General features: G+C 35.8%; 1 protein-coding gene across 10 annotated transcripts; it reads right to left on the reverse strand.

The window, feature by feature from the left end:
- Positions 1–147: 147 nt before the first annotated feature.
- Positions 148–18,780, reverse strand: brd3b (bromodomain containing 3b). Of its 10 annotated transcripts, none has more exons than XM_052555402.1 (13): positions 18,606–18,780; positions 17,157–17,491; positions 15,925–16,062; positions 15,672–15,816; positions 15,402–15,580; positions 14,246–14,614; positions 13,071–13,199; positions 12,802–12,990; positions 12,305–12,373; positions 10,466–10,698; positions 8,922–9,211; positions 6,882–7,007; positions 2,845–3,362 (listed from the first exon to the last, which is right to left on the reverse strand). In XM_052555402.1, exons 2-13 carry the CDS (start codon positions 17,355–17,357, stop codon positions 3,241–3,243), a joined length of 2,190 nt encoding a protein of 729 aa, XP_052411362.1. In that variant the 5' UTR covers positions 17,358–17,491; positions 18,606–18,780; the 3' UTR covers positions 2,845–3,240. The 10 variants fall into 10 exon arrangements, with proteins under 10 accessions (XP_052411369.1, XP_052411362.1, XP_052411363.1 ...); XM_052555403.1 differs by having other exon boundaries at positions 2,845–3,359; positions 14,246–14,617; positions 18,606–18,778; XM_052555401.1 differs by having other exon boundaries at positions 14,246–14,617; positions 18,614–18,777.
- Between the last annotated feature and the right edge of the window lie 307 nt (positions 18,781–19,087).

Below are 19,087 nucleotides of genomic sequence, written 5' to 3' on the forward strand. Positions count from 1 at the left end.
CATTTTGACAACTAGACTGCAGTACACTCCTCAAGACAGTATTTTTTTCATTTTATTCTTTTTAATGTCTTCTAAAAAGAAAGTAAGTATATGGAAAAATTAAGTGCACTCAAATAAATATATCTAGATAGTAAAAAGACACTCCTATGGGTTTTTGTGATTTATTTATGAAAAAACGAGGGGCTCAGTGTCCAAATCTCAGATTAGCTTATGCATCAGATATTACCACGCAAGTCTGTGCCAAAACATACTTGTCAACTTGCTTTAACTTGACCTTAACATATGCAGTACTACCAATTTTAAAATTTTACTCTAAAGAATGACATTTACATGTTATAAACTGCTCAAAAAGTTTAAGAAATATACTGTAAATTGGCATGCAATACACAAATGTTCTCTCTCGCTCATAAAAAAGAACCAAAATACTTAGACCCAAGACAGAGTTGACTTATAAGTAGTGAATATACATTTATATCTGTAATTATATATCCTATGTATCTTTATATCTCTGTCTGCATCATGAAGCTCAGTTTTATTTACTGGGCTCTGCTGGAGGAACTGATGAAGAGGAACTGTAACAGAAATCATCTTTGAGACAAGATAAGTAATAGTCACAAGAAACATGTAATGCAATACAGTGCTATAATGAATAAAATCAAACCATAATTAAAAGCATCCTACATATAAGAAAACCAATAAAAACACTTTACATTGCGATTTTTTTGTGTTTTCATGATTAAAAATAATAATAATAAAATATACACATTGTCTTCAACTTTGATTAGTTATACCGGACCAATCTGACTTTATTTTTAATGTGCCAATTAAACTTAAGGCAAGAAGAGCACATCCAATGATTTTGAGGGGTTCAGAGTTAAATTCAAGGCTGTTGCATGAAATAAAACCTTGCCAAAGCTACAAACCCAGTGAATGAGTGGCATTACTGCAGCCACAAGTAGAAAATGAAAAGAAGAAAAAATAAAACTAATACATTCATATTTTTTTTATAAAGATTATCAGTCATTGTCCATTTCCAAACTATTCTGAATACATATGTCCATTTCCAAACTATTCTGAATACATAGCAAGAAGTGCCTAGGTACCATTGAAAGCATTCGATACACCATTTGAGAAAAACTAAAGTAAAATAAAGTTATTAAAGGTGCTGTATGTAGGATTGACATTAGAAATTGCAGTCCAAATTCAAAATATTGGAGAGGGTTTTTGTTATTTTATTATTTGGCCCCCCTTCCTCACACTTCAAGCACATGCAGGTTGCCAGATTGACAACACAAACAGGAACAAGCGCACTTCAGATGAATGAAATTAATACAATGAATACAATTGGGTAAACTAGCAGTGGGTGTGTTTCACAAACCAAAACAAAGATCAACATTCCGACCCGGAACACACATTTTCTAAAGGAGAATAACTGACTGTAGCATTTTTTTTTTTTCCAGATAAACAAGCAAGTTAACTTTCATAAATATCTGCAAACAAATGGTATTTTATGTTTTAGTAGAGTCAAAAACTTACAGCACCTTTAAAACTGAGAACATACATTAGTTGTAATACTGTCAACTAAAAAGAACCATTATCAAACACATATCCTTCTGAAACGACATCTAGCATAGCTGTTTGAAATCTTGTCAAAGAGAACGGTCCAATTTTGTCTTTCCTTAAAGGAGATCTTCTCTAAGTAGTTATTTGTCCAAGAGACCTACCGTATTTTTCGGACTATAAGTGGCACCTGAGTATAAGTCGCATCAGTCCAAAAATACGTCATGATGAGGGAAAAAAACATATATAAGTCGCACTGGACTATAAGTCACATTTATTTAGAACCAAGAGAAAACATTACCGTCTACAGCCACGAGAGGGCGCTCTATGTTTTCAGTGTAGGCTACAGGAACACTGAGCACAGCACAGAGCCCACTCTCGCGGCTGGAGACGGTCATGTTTTCTATTGGTTCATTTGTTTTAGTTCATTTCTCTTGGTTCGTGTCAAATTAATTTTGATAAGTCGCACCTGACTATAAGTCGCAGGACCAGCCAAACTATGAAAAAAAAGTGTGACTTATAGTCCGGAAAATACGGTAGTATTCACTTGGTTTTCCAATGTAGGAGTTTCACAGAGGCGGATTCATTTTAATCTGCAGCTTTATGGGCTGAATGTATTTTTGCCATCACTTTTGAAAAATATAATCCCATATATCTCATATTTATTTGAACTTAATTCACAACTTTGACTGTTCTATGAGTGGACTTAGTAAAGATGAGGCATATTAGATAGAGGGTAGGAAATTAAAGCCTACAAATTAATAGTAAAAAAGTAGGAAGACGACAGTCCAAATTGAAAGCAAACAAATGAGCGTATGATACAGATTAAAAACGGACAAACAAAAAATTAGACATAATTCTATATCAAATACTGAGCTGACAGCACCGGAACATTTACACTGTTGAAATAGCCAAAAATGATTGCGAAGCCTCTGAAAATGGTTCAATAATGATAATAAAGAGTTTCCAGATGTGGTCTAGAATACTAGTGAGTTATGTTGAGCCAAATTTCTTACATTTAAACTGGTCAACTGGAAACATTTCTGCTGAAAAACACATAACTTTGTGCCTTGCTGGATAAAAAAAAAACAAAAAAAAAAAAAACTCAATGACAAGTATTATCAAAGTCAGTAAAAGAAATGTGGAATGAGCTGAAAAGTCATGCCAACATGACAGAACCACACCAGAATGAGAGCCGATAATTCATTGTTTGTTCCTTCAGACTTTGTATAGCTACTCGATCAGTAAAATACAGCCAGGCATTTGTCAGTTTTTTTAAGTAACAAGTAATGCATGTTTCCAATATGGATCTAACGAGCAGCAACCTAAAAAAGATAAAAAAAAAATAAACAAACAACGGATACAGACAACCGTTTCACCTCCACAATTGACGTATTTTCAAAAAAATATCTTTTTTTTTTTTTTGTCTTTTTTTTCCTCTGGTGATACCAGGCGTTTCCCTTTGAGGGCCAGCGAGAACCTTAAAATCGCTTGAACTATTCCAACTCTCCTCTTTGTCTGAGCCAAGAGCATCCTACAAACTATTTTAAAATATCCTCTGCCTTCTGCAATGCGTCTAGTTCTTTATAAAATGGGCCTTCAGACAGATACTATCATGACAACACACACTACTGGTTAGAAAATAGAGGAGGTTGAAGTATGTGACGCGCCGATTGGAGTTCAGTCTGAGTCACTGCTCTCGGAGCTGGAGCCACTGGAGCTGGAGCTGCCCGAATCTGAAGAACTGCTGCTGCCACTCAGACGAGATGGCCCGCCCCCCTGAGCTGACCCCGCCTTCTCTGCTGGGAACAGGGAAGAGATCGCAAGGCTCAATATGTATGAGGAAAACAAACACTGAATGAACATATTTTATGCAAATCATTTCCGTTAAGACCTTTGTCCCTATATTGTTACATTAAAGGGCTCTACCCACACCTGTGTATTACGATAAAGCAGAGACATGCACAAAGAAAGCAAAGAACTGATGTCGAAAGGACAGAATATATTACGTGCCCACCAAAGCAGCTGATATCAAGTGAAGTCAGTTAGTTACAGCACACACATAACCACTTTTATCAGTTATTAGCCTCTCTAGCAGTTTTAACCAAATTAGATGAATTGTCCAAAGCAGGGCTCAACAGCAAGGTTTTTATTTTCTACCAGTAGTTCAGATATATAATTCTTGTCAAATACTTTTTACTGGCCCCTACACAAAAAAAAACTTGACATTATTAAAATAAATATAAAAAAATAATAATATAATATTTACATATAGAACTTTGAATTTTTAATTTCAAATTTTTATTTAAGAAGTACAAAATACATCTACAAAATACACTACTGTTACAAAATGTATGGTCAGAAAGTTTTTTTTTTTTTTTTTTTTTTTTAATCTTTATGAAATAAGTCTCCAGTGCTCACCAAGGCTGCATTTATGTGATCCAAAAATATGGTAAAAACAGTAATATCAAGAAATATTACTGCAATTTTAAAAGGTCTATTTTAACATTCTAAAATATATTTTATTTCTGTGATGGCAAAGCTGAATTTTCAGCAGTCATCACTTTAGTCTTCAGTGTAACATGATCCTTCAGAAATCATTGGAATATGATGATTTGGTGCTTAAGAAACATTCTGATTAGTGCCGGGACTCGATTAAAAAAATTAATCTAATTAATTAGAGGCTTTGTAATTAATTAATCGAAATTAATCACATTTTAATCGCATATAAATATTTGACCTGAGAACAGTGAGAAGTAATTTTTTTCACATGGATTTATAGTATACCATTGAATAATGACTGAATACATAAGCTTAAGCAACAAAATATTGTTTATTTTTGTTCAACCAAGTCTAGCAGACCAGTGCAATTTTTGCCATGAAGTGTAGCAATAGCATATTTAGAAACAATTTAGAAATAGTACATTTCAGAAATTCAGGTAGCTTATAGGTGCTGGAACCTTGTGTAAAGAGTTTTTTAAGTAAAACACAATACTGTCAATTACATTCAGAACATTGGAAACACTGACTATTAGAAAACATCTCTCTGTTGCTTCAGAGGCCATAACATACTAAGTGCAACTCTCAACAACCTTGGCCAAAACAATAAAGAGTTCAACATAAACTGCCAGTTGCACCAACAAAATAATACATAGTTCAACATAAAGTTTAAAGTCCACGCTAGCTGCTATATGTTTTGCGTTGAGGTGATACTTGAGGCTCGATGTGCTGCGGTGATATGCGAACGCTAGTTGGTGCTTCAGTATAATCGGTCCGCGGAAACTCATCCAGTGAGAAACGTTCCGCGGTGCAAAAATAAGTTATTAAAAATGCGGGAATTTTTTTTCTGTAATTAATTAATCTTAATTAACGCTTTATTTTTTGTGTAATTAATTAATCTCAATTAACGCATTAAAGTCCCGGCCCTAATTCTGTTTATTATCAATTCTGAAAACAGCTGAGCTGCTTAATATTTCCATAGAAAACTACTTTTTTTTCTCAACAGAATATTTTGATGAGCAGTTAAAATGATAGTTCATCCCAAAATGAAAATTCTTTCATTAATTATTCACCCTCATGTTGTTCCAAACACAAATCTTCAGAACACAAATTAAGAAATATTCGCTGAAATCTGACATCTCTCTGACCCTGCATAGACAGCAACGCAACTGAAATCTTCCCAGTCTCAGAAACGTAGCAAGGACATAAAACAGTCCATGTGACATCAGTGGCTCAACTTCAATTTTCGTGAAGATACGAGAATACTTTTTGAGCCCTGAACAATTCTTCTTCATTTTTGAGAGTACCATGATGCATATGCGCGCTTTCTACAGAATGTAATCAGTGTTGTTTACATTCAGCATGTGCATGTTTTTTTCTTGAATGTAAACAATGCTGAAATGTATTCGCGTATAGTTGAGCCACTGATGTCACATGGGTTGTTTTACGATGTCCTTGCTACGTTTCTGGGTCTGGGAACATTGCACTTGCGTTGTCTATGCAGGGTCAGAGAGCTCTCAGTTTTTATCAAAAAAATCTTATAATTTGTGTTAGTTCACCTAAAAATTTAAATTAGGCTGCATTTTAATCACCCCCGAAACATCCTAGGTGTATATAACCTTTTTCTTTCAGTCAGCAGTCAGTAGCTGTTGCAGTTCATCAGTCCAAGAGACGTGAAATAAAAAGCGGCCTTCTATGTAAAAAAAAAAAAAAAAGTCTCACACAGCTCCGGGGGGTGAACCAAGGCCTCCTCTATCGAATCAATGTGTTTTTGTAAGAAAAATGTCCATATTCCAAACATTATAACAACTTTAATGTAGCTTGCGCCAACAGTTAGTTGTACAGGGAAGCAGTTCCAGCAGGATGACACATGAGGTCAGCGTTGCGCATGCATCGGTGAGTCTCGTGAAAACCAACGTTTGTTTACAGGAGCAAACAAAGCAAAACTTCTTTACTTTAGCAAAGGAAAATCAGTCTCCTATAGGCTTATATCAAAATCCTCCAATATTCTCCAACACAAATCCTTGCTTTGTACTTCTAATTAGTGACATTTGTTTTGTTTTGATCTCTGCTGCGTTTCCGCGTGCGTCACTTCTGAGAGATGCATACACAGTGTTGACCTCATACGTAACTCCACCGGAACGGCTTCGTTAACTGTGAGTGCAAGCTAGATTAAAGTGATTATTACATTTTGAATATGGATATTTTTCTTACAAAAATGCATCGATTTGCTACAGGAGGCCTGTGTTCACCTCCTAGAGCCGTTAGAGACACTTTTTTTTTTTATAGAAGAGCGCTTTTTATTTCAGGTCTTTTAGACAGAAGGAATGCAACACCTGTTGAATGCCATGAAACAGCTTGAAAGATCAAAGACAATTTTTTAAAGAAATCCAACTGGATTCGTCTGAAAGAAGAAAGTCATTTAAACCTCGGGGGTGAGTAAAACGCAGCATAATTTTCATTTTTGGGTGAACTAACCCTTTAATCTAGTTAACATGTTAAAGTTGACAAACAGAATTTGCAAGCAAATTTTTAAAGAAGAAAAAATATATAAGGCTGACCCAACAGGGCAAGAGAGAGTCCCATCAATTAGTCCAAAACTGAGGCCAGTGGTCCATCCTTGTTGTTGAGCCCTGTAAACCCTTTCCATTGTGTGAGTAGCATTACATATGAAGCTCTGACAAAGCCCCTTCGATCAAGTTAGTCAGATTAGTGAAGCAAAAAGCCTATCCTTATCTCTGCTTTCTTATCCTACCTCCTAGATCTAGCTAACCCAGTTTGGTCACCTGTCTGCTCACATCTGCACATTACCACACAGGTACCTTTTTTAGGTGGTTTCTTGTTGTTGTTCAGTTGTCCGCTCACGTCCTGTAGCCTCTTTTCTAACTCTTTCTTCTTTTCCTGAACCAGTTCCTCTTTAGACTTGGCACTCTTTTTCCCAGTGCCCGCTGCAGGAGACACACAGCGGTGACCGGTGAGAAACGGGTTGCCCTCGTAGCCCACCGCCGTGGCAACAAGCAGCAAAAAGCACTATACTACACTGGTTTTTAACTCCATGATGACAAATTTATGTTAAAGGAATCTATCGGCTTCAGTGCAAGTTGAGCCTAAATGGCAGCATTTGTTTTTTACCATAAAAAAACTATTTAGCCTCATCCCTCAAAAATCAAAGGTCCATTTAGGCACCAACAAAAGAACAGAATGGGGACATTTTTTGCAGGATTTAAAATAAATGGGATTATATTATGAAACAATGAAATAAATAATACAAAAATGTTAACAGAATAAGTTGAAAGTGCTCATAATTTTTCAAGTTTATTTGAGGACTATTATTATCATTGTTTAATAAATTAAATATAACTAATTTAATTAGCTGTAACTTTTGAAATTTAATTTAACTTAAAAACAGGAAAAGGCTAGTAAGCCATTTCTTCACACTAAAACCATGCTAACACATTGTTTACATCTACATTTTCCCCCATTGAGGAACCAATTTTTATCGATAATCGATAAACCTTTAAAAAGAACTATAGAGAATTATTAGGATGGCATATAGAATTATTTCAACTTGTTATTTTTTAGTAATAATATTTAACGTTGTAATTCTTGGTGAAAAACTAAATTACCCATGATTCTGCAAAGTAATCTTCACCCATTAGAGGTGAAAACCTGTCAGATGTCGTGCTGTGATGTTTTCAGGAAATTAAAAAAAATAGGTAGAATGTCCATTTTTTTTTCAAAATTTGGGTTTAATTCAATATGTATCGTAAACCTACCATAAAAATTACAGACCCTTAATTTCTTTGTAAGTGGGGATCATATAAATAATGTTCCACGCTGTATGTCCTATTTCGAACTTTATAACTCGAGTTAACTCAACAATTGCGAGTTTGTCAATACTGAGGGAAAAAGCCAGAAGTGTGGGATATGAACTCATGATTCTGAGCCGAGAGAATGACAAGTTGATTTTTCTTCTCAGAATTGTGAGACATAATGATGTGGGGGGGAAAGGCAGAATTTTGAAATATAAATTCAAAACTACCTTCTTTTATTCTTATTCAATGGCTTCCATACACTATTACTATAAAATGTGATTTTCTGCCACCAGATAGGCTCCGCATCACTGTTTGACCGAACATGAGACCGAAACGGGTTTATACTGGTCTTAGTACATGTGGTTAATTAATATAACGCAGTACTTAATTGTATAATAACACTACATCTTAAAATCAAGGGTAACCTGTAGTTCTTCTCTTATTTTTGTCTGATTTACAAATACTTTTCACATCAACTTGTGTAATGTGGTTCACCTGGAACCAAGGTGTGCGGGCACTGTTGCACGCCACTGAAACAACAATGTGTATTTAACACTGACCCTCTAATGGAATTTTTATTTTTTGGAAAAGGAGGGACAAGTGGAAATTGCTTTTTGTGGTAATCAAAATTAGGCCAAAAATGCTTTCGATTGAGCTCAACTCGTAATGAACCCAGAATATTCCTTCATGAAGTATGAATAGCGCAGAGTGCACATTAATTACATGTACACTGTACAATTTGGAAATTCATAGTCTAATCAAATGTTCTCTATTTTATACTGATGTACTCTTTAAACCCCTCGAATCTTCACTTGAAGGTATTAATACCAGGGAAAGCACAAAAAAGATAATCCACCAAAAGTCATGCAACACACATTGGAGAAGGTGAGTGCTCCCAGCTCAAAGGAGGAAACAGCACAGCCCATTTCAGCTTTTAGAGCAGACGGACCAGGCAAGAAAAGGGAGTTGCTCGTCTATAAAATACTGAAATAAGCCTAGACTAGCATTACCACAACATCTGCAGAGAAGGAAAAGAAAGGCACTCACGTAAAGGTTTGCGTTGCTTTTTCTGTAAACACGACTTGACGTATCGTTCGAGCTCACGCAACGTGGAAGGCTTGAGCGTTTCAAAGTCAATCTCGATCTCGTCTGGGTTGGAGTCTCGCAGCGAGGGCTCACGCGACTGGATGATGTGGACCACGCGGCCCAGTTTTTCACCCGGCAGACGGTTGATATCCAGGCTGAGCTGCCGTTTCTCATCATAAGACATGGGAAGAGACTCCTCCTCATCAGACTCGTAGTTTGCAGAGCCAGGTTTGCCCCCCTTTTTCTGTTGCCTGTGAATTGGAGGTGTAGTTTGCACAAAGGCTTTGTAACCTTAACTCTATGCATAAAACTGAACTGGAATGTTGGGATTGAGATAACCGTTAGCTTACATTACTACTACTACCAATAAATGGTACATTGTGTGTTATTGCATTGCTTTGACTTATGTCATATTTCAATATTATAACTTAAAAACTGGTATTGATCCACATACACAAGGCAGGCCAAATAATCAGCTGATATTTTCGGTTAATAATTCTGCTTGCTTGGCATACTGGCAAGTATTTATTTTATTTTATTTTTTCAGCAGAACAAGATAAACTTAATTAAGAAATAATGTCACAGAGAAATAATTCAGCAATAATGAAAGATGGCCAAAATTGTGTGAGATATACACTACCGTTCAAATTTTTTGAATCTGTAAGATTTATATATAGTTTTTTTGTAAGAAAGAAGTTATTTTTATATAGTAAAGGTGCATTAAACTGACCAAAAGTAAAATTAAATACATTTACAAAGTTATAAAACATATCTATTTCAAATAAATGCTATTCTTTTTTACTTTCTATTCATTAAATAATGTTGAGAAAACTAGTTTCCACTTGCCAATATTAAGATCACAACTGTCTTCAACATGGAAAATAATCAGAAATGTTTTTGTTTTTGTTTTTTTAAACAGGAAATCAGTATATTCTAATGATTTGTGGAGGATCATGTGAAGACTGAAGTAATGAAAATGTTGCTTAGCCACCACGGGAATTAATTTCCTTTTAAAATATAAAAGTTATTTATTACAATAGTATTTCAAAATATTCATGTTTTTACTGTATTTTTGATCAAATAAATGCAGCCTTGCATAATCAAAAAGAAACTTCTCTCAAAAAAAAAAAAAAAAAAACCTGATTGGTAGAGTTAAGTCCAATTATGAGAAATTACAACAAGTTTTAGTCTGAGGTGGAAACAGGCTTCCATAGTTTTCAGATATTTTAGAGGGATCCTGAATAAATATTAATTTAAATTAAAATGAATTTCTGCACATCCCATTGCCTAAAACCTCTATAATAAAATTCAGAATGTATAATATAGCCTGATACTACAATGAATGGCTAATTACTTGGTATCATAACACATAGATACATAAGCATTATATACAATATCTGTTGCCATTCTTTTAAGATATCACACCAAATCCATAACCACAAATGGGATCACAAATTTATCATACAGTTAGTTATAAACATCCCAGCTGTAGAAAACAAGCTAACCTCGTGGTGGATGTGCTGTTGGGTTTCCGCGCAGAGGTCTTCTTCTGCGGAGTTTGCTTATTCGGTTGTGAGGACTTGGCCTTTTTGTCATCTTCCACCTTCACCTTGGTTTTGTCTTTGTCCTTCTCTTTGTCTTTTTTCTTCTTCTCCTTTTCTTTCTTCTCTTTCTTTTTCTTTGGTTTGCTCACAGGACCCTGTGACAGAGCGGCTAGCTGTTCATGAACAGCCTTCAGCTGAGGAGGAAGGTGGAGGGAATGGTTAGCAAGCAGGGGGATGGGGCATGCTGCATCGATGCTAACGTAAAAGACTAGGATCTTGGCTGTGCGGGGACAGATGACGGGACTGGTGATGAAGGGAAGAGTTTAAAGGATAATGAATGACATTTGTCACCTACAGATCTCTCATTTTCATGGAAATACTCTCCCCAGAAAAGAGGACTCTTATTTTGAAACATTCACCAAGCCTCGCATAATTCTATTAGCTTCTGAATTCTTTGCAACAAAATAGTCATAAAAATGTGTAAGTACTTTAAAGTTCCAGCACATTAATCAAACAATTCTACAAAGACGATATCATTCTCCATTTAGTAGTACGGTGTTTCTGAAAAAACCCACATGTAAGGAGTTTAAACTAAATGAAATGAAAGCGTATGTGGCTTATAAATCATCCCAAATTATGAGGACACGAACGCATAAATGTATTTTCCAGAGCTGTTCTGAGAGTCACTTCACAAACTTTTTACTGTAAAAAAAAAAAAAAAACTGTCAAACACATACATTTAAAAGATCTGTCTGACAAATAAAAATTTGGTTCAACTTGAAGAATTTATGACAGAGACATATTTTTATATACTAAAATGTACTTTTCAAAATATTTCATACAAATAAATTTTTCGTCAATCTATAGAGTTACGTTGTGCAGCATCTTATTTGACAAATTGTTTTTTTTACGTTTTATTGTAAATTGTTCATTTTAATTTGATTACATTTTTAAGTTTTACTACTTCATTTCATGAAGTCACCATTTTTGATTATAAATCTGCATTAAATCATAAAACACAGAACCCTGGATTTTCTTTCTTTCTTTCTTTTTTTTTTTTTTACTTAAAACGGAATTCAGGGGAAAATAAAATGTATTTAATGGGGCACTAAATTTATTTGTAAGCAAAGAAGTTATTAATATATTCATTCTCATGAATGAATAGAAAACATGTGGAAAGCATTTCCTAAATACTGTGATAAATATCGATTTCATATGATATGGGGGAAAAATCTTGTGATAATATTTTTGGCCATATCACCCATCCCTCATTCACCATTATTTCCAAATGCAAACTATTTATCTGAATGATTCATCTGTGTATGTTTCAGACTTCTTTCTAGTGACCTCTCCTATCACTTCATCAACTTTCTTACAATTAGCTGCAAGCTCACATTCAAATCAGCCTCTATCCAATAAACAACCAATGAACAGAATCAGGTCTCTGTCTTATTTTGTAAAAAAAAAAATCCATTCTACTTTTAATCTATTTCATTGCAACATTTAACCTCATTTACAGACTGAAAAACCATAATCATTTGGAAGCACTGGAGACCATGTCCCGGCAAAGATTTGGATTCTCACTGTCATACATGCCAATCAATGTCATTCACAGAGCAGAAGAGGGAAACAGAGCCGAAAGACTAGCTGAGTGACAAAGCAAGCTCACTTGAGGGAGATGCCCAGCTCAAATACACCCCATAAAGCACCACCTTAACCCTCTACCGCTCACATAAGAAGCAGGTACGAAAATGAAGGAGTTAGTGGGGTTGGGGACCGGGAAGTAAAAATATATTTCACCTGAAAATGTTTGGCACACCCGTTTTTTGTCCCCGCCCTGTTACCATTGGGGTGCTCCACAGCGAATTGCTGGTAAAAAAGCCAAAGTGAAATCAACGGACAAAATAGTCATTCTCAGAAATGTATTTTAACAACAGACTGTCAAGATGAGAGCAGAGTTACTACAATAGACACCAATACGTTTGACACTGAGAGATTAAAAATTGTCATCTGAAGTTTGACAGCATGCAGGCCAATGTATACCAAGATGCCAACACAAACTGCAGAGGCGGTAGAGGGTTAAACGTTCAGTCCAGGGTGAAAATGGGCACTCATTTCCAAAACATTACGAGACATTAAGGAAAAATAAAAAAAGTCCAAATGACTCTGACACAAGCAGTCAGACTGAGGAGGTGGTGGTGAATGTGAGGGGGTGCGGATGTGGCCTCTGCCTGTCTCTCCACCCTTGGTTTGGATCTTGGTCCTCAAGTGGTGACACCCACCTGTTTGTCACTCACCTGTTCCTGCAGCTCAGCCAGCCGAGTGGCCCGTTCCTCCTCCGAGTCGGAGCTGGAACTGGAAGAGTCGGCACTGCTCTCGCTGCTGCCGGTGCTCTTGCTCACCACCGCCGTGGCTGATACCGCACTGGGCGAGGACGGCTCTGCGGGTTCATCGGGCATCTTGGCGAATTTCATCTCAAACACATCCTGCAGGACATGGACAGATAAGATTGGTGAGATCTGAAAGCTCATGATAAGGCACAATGGCTCATTGTCAAGCATTGCACCTGGAGTTTTCTTGCCATGGCAACGACCTCGTGATCGGGTGGGTTGTATTTGTAACAATTTGAGAACATTAACCGAATATCTGCTGCGAAACTTTGGCCGTCTTGGTATTCTCGACTGTCCATCTTTTTCTGAAAAAAAAAAGACATTCTATGAGACACAGTTTAGCTATAATAAGGTAAAAATAAATAAACATACACATACACACACATATATATTTATATGGTGAATTAAGGGGAATTTTGTTTCTCAGTCCTTTCAATTCAAGTGCCCCAATTTACCTGAATTCAGCATATATACACACAGAAACACGCAGTACTGTGCAATTATCGTCAAGTCAGTCTGGAATAACATGAAGAAACAGAACAAGCAAATGCCTAGAACTTGGAATTGTAGCTTTGAAGGCTTCTTTGAAGTGTCTCAGAGACATTGCCACAGTTCTTCTGGATTGAGTCTGTCTCAGTTTCACCTGTTTCTTCATGTTATTCCAGACTGACTGGTGATGATGGTGAGATCAGATCTCTGTGTGTGGCACTGGCTGCTGTCAGATTCCTTGTGCAAACAAAAATCTCACTGGATTATTATAATTAATGGCAAAAATTATGTTTGGAAGTGTAAACGTATATTTCCTACTGATACACTACAGCGAAAGATAGAAATAACTGACTTATATATATATATATATATATATATATATATATATATATATATATATATATATACATACATACACGTATGTAATAAAATAAATATTATATAATTTATTTAGAACGTTTATTTATATAAATACAATAATTTGTTTAAACAAATTTGTTACTCATTTTTATAATATTTTTATCAAATTATACATTTATTAATGTTATAGTTAAAATAATATAAACTACTGTGTGCAAAAATAATAATTCACAGAAAAGTTCTTTATATAAATATAATCACTATATCACTAGAAATTGAATACTACTAGTTTATATATAAAAAATGTATAATGTTTTTATCGTAATATAGTGTTGAAGTTTTATATATGTAGGCATTTTTAATATTTAATATATATAGTATATTATTTTCTTTTTTGTGTGTTATAAAGCTTATGTAAATAAATATATTAGATTCATATGAACATTTACTATTATATACTCAAATACCATCTGTCTTGACAAGGTGAAATTGTGTGCCATACTTTGACAGTGCTGAGGTCCATTGGTTGCTTGATGATTTCGTGATAGTCATGCAGCTCGAGGGCTTCTGCATCTACAGGCTTGTAGAAGGGCCAGGCGTAGGCAGCATGCTTCTTGGAAAGCATCTCTTTAAGGATAGTGTCACAGTATTTGAGATGATCATTGAGCTTGTTTTTCTTGTTGCCTTGTTGTTGGACATCCCCATCCTCCAGGTCCTTTTTGGGAGGTTTAATGGGTCGACCAGTGCTCTCTCGTCTGGAAATGACTTTACTATGTTTGGACTCCAACATCGCAGTGGGCGACTCACTTCTGCTGGCAGTGATCGCGCAGGTTGTGGGTGTGGTAGTGTCTGCTTTCCGCTTCACCCCTTTCTTCTGAGAAAAATTATATCGGCATGTGTGTTAGACCACAATGAAAAAATAAACAGATGATCAGTGGGGTACAATTAAGGAAGCCTTTTATAAGTGGTCTGGTTTAGGGTCAAATTGGTCACCCATCAAACATGTTTTTTAGAGAACGACAAAAAAAAAAAACAGCCTACAAATAATTTTATTTGCACAAACTATCACATTACTCTCAATGCATAATTATGGGAACATTGCTCATAGTAGGTGATGTGAAATGTATTCTGAAGGAAGTGAATCTGGCTGAAACATGGTGCTTTAGGAGATGAATTTGGAGATTCATAAGAGGTTTCAGTGTGCTGACAGTCTAACAGCTGCTTTTAGACTGTTAACACACTAAAGCACAGCATGCTGTCATAAAACTAAAGACCTCTCAAAGAAGTTGCATCTAAATTCTCTAAATTCATTAAAGCCTAGCTGCTAAAAATAAAGCTAAAAATAGAAGGAAAAGAAGAAATATATATAAAAAACAATTACATAAATATTTAATAAATAAAAATAGTCAGTTGCTATAATAATGCAAAACTGTGTTATATTTATAAAAAATCTCTGTTTGTGTAATCTAAACAAAAATGTTGTATAGATAGATAGATAGATATTAATACGGTAATGTCTTATAATTCATAGATAAATATTTTTTTTTTTAATTGTTACCCCTCTTGGCAACAGATGACCTCAAAATGTACTCTGCAAAATAAAGACAGAGCAAATAAACAAAGACCTGCAGCTTCCACATAGTTTGAGCTGGTCTTACTTTGACAACTGGCTGTGCAGTTGGGATCATGGACGCGGCAGGGGGAACAGCTTGGACATTGGAGGTGATGGTCGAGACTGGAGTCGCAGCTATTACAGGAGTCGGAGCCGGCTGAGGAGGGGAGCTCGGACATGACGAGGATGGGGAGCCAGTAGTCAGTGCTATTGATTGTTGGATTTCTGTTTGGATGTGATAATGACAAGGTCAGCTGGAAGCTCTTCTTCACTGGGAACTCCAAAGGTTTATTAATGGTGACATCCAGTCAGTTACCTGAAGCAGGGGGTGCTCCAGGTTTCCGTGCTTTACCCTTCGGTGGTGGGGGTAAAAGTTCCACCTCCTCCTGGGGCATCTGAGCTACTTTTTGGAGGAAAACCTTTTCCAAGGCTTGAGCCATGAGGACAATGTCATCTGTGGGCTAGGACAATATTTCAAGGGAATTTCATTTAAATCACACATTATAAAACACCTGGTAAAAATAATAATAATAATAATAAAAGAGTAAATATTAAGAACTTAAATCTACCTTGTTATAGATATAACAGTTTGTGAACATAGTGTTAAAATCCTGCATGCATTCTCCAGCAGTCCAATAGTAGTTATTCTCAAGTCGCTTCTTTATGGTTCCCATGTCCATTGGATTCTTGATAATTTTATGGTAGTCCTGTATGACAAAGATAATAAAATAGACAGGCTGTTATGCACTGATTGGAAGAAAACAAACATTTATGGGCGATCTATACATTTTTTTAGATGTTCAAATACTAAATCTATTAGCATGTCATTTATATTTGATTTCCCAGAAATAACACTGTACACATTAAAATTATTATTATTTTGAAAATCCCAATACAACAACAATAAAAATGTTCTGACTCAAAAAAAAAACTGACTCAATTTGCAGCCCAACCAATAGCAGACGGGACCCTTTAAAAACAGTCAATATTTTTGCAATTCCATTTGGTAACACTAGAGGCACAGAAATGACATGACACCTTCAAGTCAAAAACAACAACATTGTGAAATATTATTACAACTTAAAATAACTGTTTTCTATTTTAAAATGTAATTTATTCCCGTGGTGACAAAGCTGATCATTTTGTGGAAACTGTGATGCATTTTTTTCAGGATTATTTAATGTGTAGAAAGTCCAAAATAACAGCATTTATTTGGAAAATAAATATTTTGTAGCATTATAAATGCATGAACTCTCACTTTAGCCCACTTAATGTGTCCTTGCTGAAAAAAAAAATACTGATTTAAAAAATATATTACCCCCAATTTTTTTATGTTAGTGTATTGCGGTTTCCAAAAAAAAAAAAAAAAAAATTATATATATATATATATATATATATATATATATATATATATATATATATATATATATATATATATATATATATATATATATAGGTAATAATAATATGTAATAATGTTTCTTGAGCATCAAATCAACATCTTAGAATTATTTCTGAATGATCATGTGACACTGTAGACTGGTGTGTGTGAAGGCTGCTGAAAGTTCTGCTTGGCCGTAACAGGAATACATTAAATTTTAAAATACATTTTAAAAGAAAAAAATTCGTTCAAACCGAAATAAATTCACGGTATTACTGTTTCACTGTATTGTATCAAATACATGCAGACTTTGTCTTCATAAAAAAAAAAAAAATGTATTCCAAACTTATAGAGTATATTTATGTCATGTAATTTCTGAAGTGTGTATTTATGAAATGAAGCCAGAAACAATTTACTCACTGGCAGATTCAATTTGATGGCATCCACAGGTGTGTAAAAGGGCCACGCAAACTGATGCTTCCATAGAGTCTTCACAACCACATTCTGCATGTATTGTAGCTGGTTGGTTTTTCGGCCAGGCTTACCAGGGTTCGTGACCTCAGGAGGGGGAGGGTTCACAATAGGTGGAGGCACCTGGGCAGGGGATGTGACTACAGACATTCTGCTCAGTTTAGGGGAAGAAGTTGCTTGAATGACGTCTGTACGTCTCTTAGCTCAGTTACAATGATCCTCTTGCTGCTCCTTAGTCCCACCTCGACACACACATCCCATCTCAGGACCTGGGTGTCCGCACGCTGCCAATAAACGTAGAGAAATAACTTATTAAATATACGTGAAAAATATATAGATATGTATGAGAGTGTATGTCTGTACACACACACATGCAGCATCAATCAAAATGTAAATTCAGAATCATATAAATTTACAAAGCCACACATTATACTGCTTAATTATTTTGCAAATGTATTGCTATAATATACATTGTAATATAATTTAAAACGAGACCTCTATCATGGTGGAAGTTCACGTGCATGTTGTTAAAACAGTAGTTGTGTTCATTATTATTTATAATCACTCACACAACGAAAATAATTTTAAGGTTATTTATTGTACATTTTCCAGCTAAATGCATCTTCACCAGTAACTTAATTTAGTTACAAGTCTAAACTATAATATCGGGGGGTTCACACAAATGAATGAAATAAAAAGGAAAAAGCTGAACATTTCTGCACACTTGTGCGTTTCATTCGAACTAACGTTACTTTCAATAGTTTTAAAAACCTTTTAGTTTTAAGAACTAAATTTCGCTTGCCTATGAGAGGCCATGAATAATTGCAGGTTTAGTCGGAATTAAACCAAAACATCAGCTAGCAAATTGCGCCCCTGCGCGCCCTTAAACGGAGCTTTCGAACTGTAAATCTGACTGGAAACGCATTTGCAATCGCGCGTTAAAGTAACTGCATCAGGCGTGTGTATAAGTTCTTGAAAAGATGGCGGGCACGGGAGAGACAGGGCATCGAGTGAGGAATGCCGAGGATCGAGCCCCACCATGTCTCTAACACAACCATTGTGTGTGCATGCCGTTCAGTCAGCTAGCTACTCAGCGGGCTAATTTGAAATCATCCCACAATGCATCCTCCAGCTCGGTTCATCCGCTTAATAGAACGAGAGAAAAACAGTGCAAACATTTACAGCAAGCTCTGCGTTCACGGATCGAAACTGCTGCGCGTGAAAGAAGGTTTTGTTACATTGTTGTTGCAAAGCGCCGCTCATCAGCTCCACTCTGTCAAGAGGAGATCCTGCTAGCCACATTCAGCTGTGTTTCCCCCCCAAAATACCAATATACATCACCTAAACTGAATATAAACTTCGATCGGAATGCGGTAAACGTAAATATGCATGTTGTACTTTATTACTTTCACTCCAACCGGCTCCGGTAGCGTTTTCCTTGCAGATTTTCGGGTAGCTTTTATTGCGAAGAAGCATAATAGATGGCTGGGGTCGACACTGGTTGGGCGCATGCGCGCTACGGCGCAGGGTATTGTGGTTGTTGTTGTGTAAATGAATAACTGTCGCTCTCTGCGGTCTGCGCCGCTTAGCCTTTATCGTTCTCCTGTGCAGTATACAATGTTGTTTTTTGTTTATTCCAAATAAGTGACGATGAAAAGATACAATCCGTTGGTCAAAATGTATAAAAACATTGAAAGGATTTGTTGTGGGTTGATGACCTTATTAGCGACATCTATCTATCTATCTATCTGTCTGTCTGTCTGTCTGTCTGTCACAAACCGATGCTGTTTACAATTATTCCAATACTTATGCAATTCCATTGTAATGAGGCAATAGATAGATAGACGTTAATATAATATCTAATAAATTCAGGCACTAGT

Source organism: Carassius gibelio, chromosome B5 (assembly GCF_023724105.1).
Source record: "Carassius gibelio isolate Cgi1373 ecotype wild population from Czech Republic chromosome B5, carGib1.2-hapl.c, whole genome shotgun sequence".
Taxonomy (NCBI): domain Eukaryota; kingdom Metazoa; phylum Chordata; class Actinopteri; order Cypriniformes; family Cyprinidae; genus Carassius; species Carassius gibelio.

Excerpts from the sequence above, each read along its gene's own strand:
- brd3b (XM_052555401.1), bottom strand. The coding sequence starts at position 17,357 with ATGTCTGTAGTCACATCCCCTGCCCAGGTGCCTCCACCTATTGTGAAC. Across the intron at positions 16,063-17,156 it reads CCATCAAATTGAATCTGCCA|GACTACCATAAAATTATCAA; the intron begins GTGAGTAAATTG and ends TTTGTCATACAG. Across the intron at positions 7,008-8,921 it reads AAAGCAACGCAAACCTTTAC|CGGGCACTGGGAAAAAGAGT; the intron begins GTGAGTGCCTTT and ends TGTCTCCTGCAG.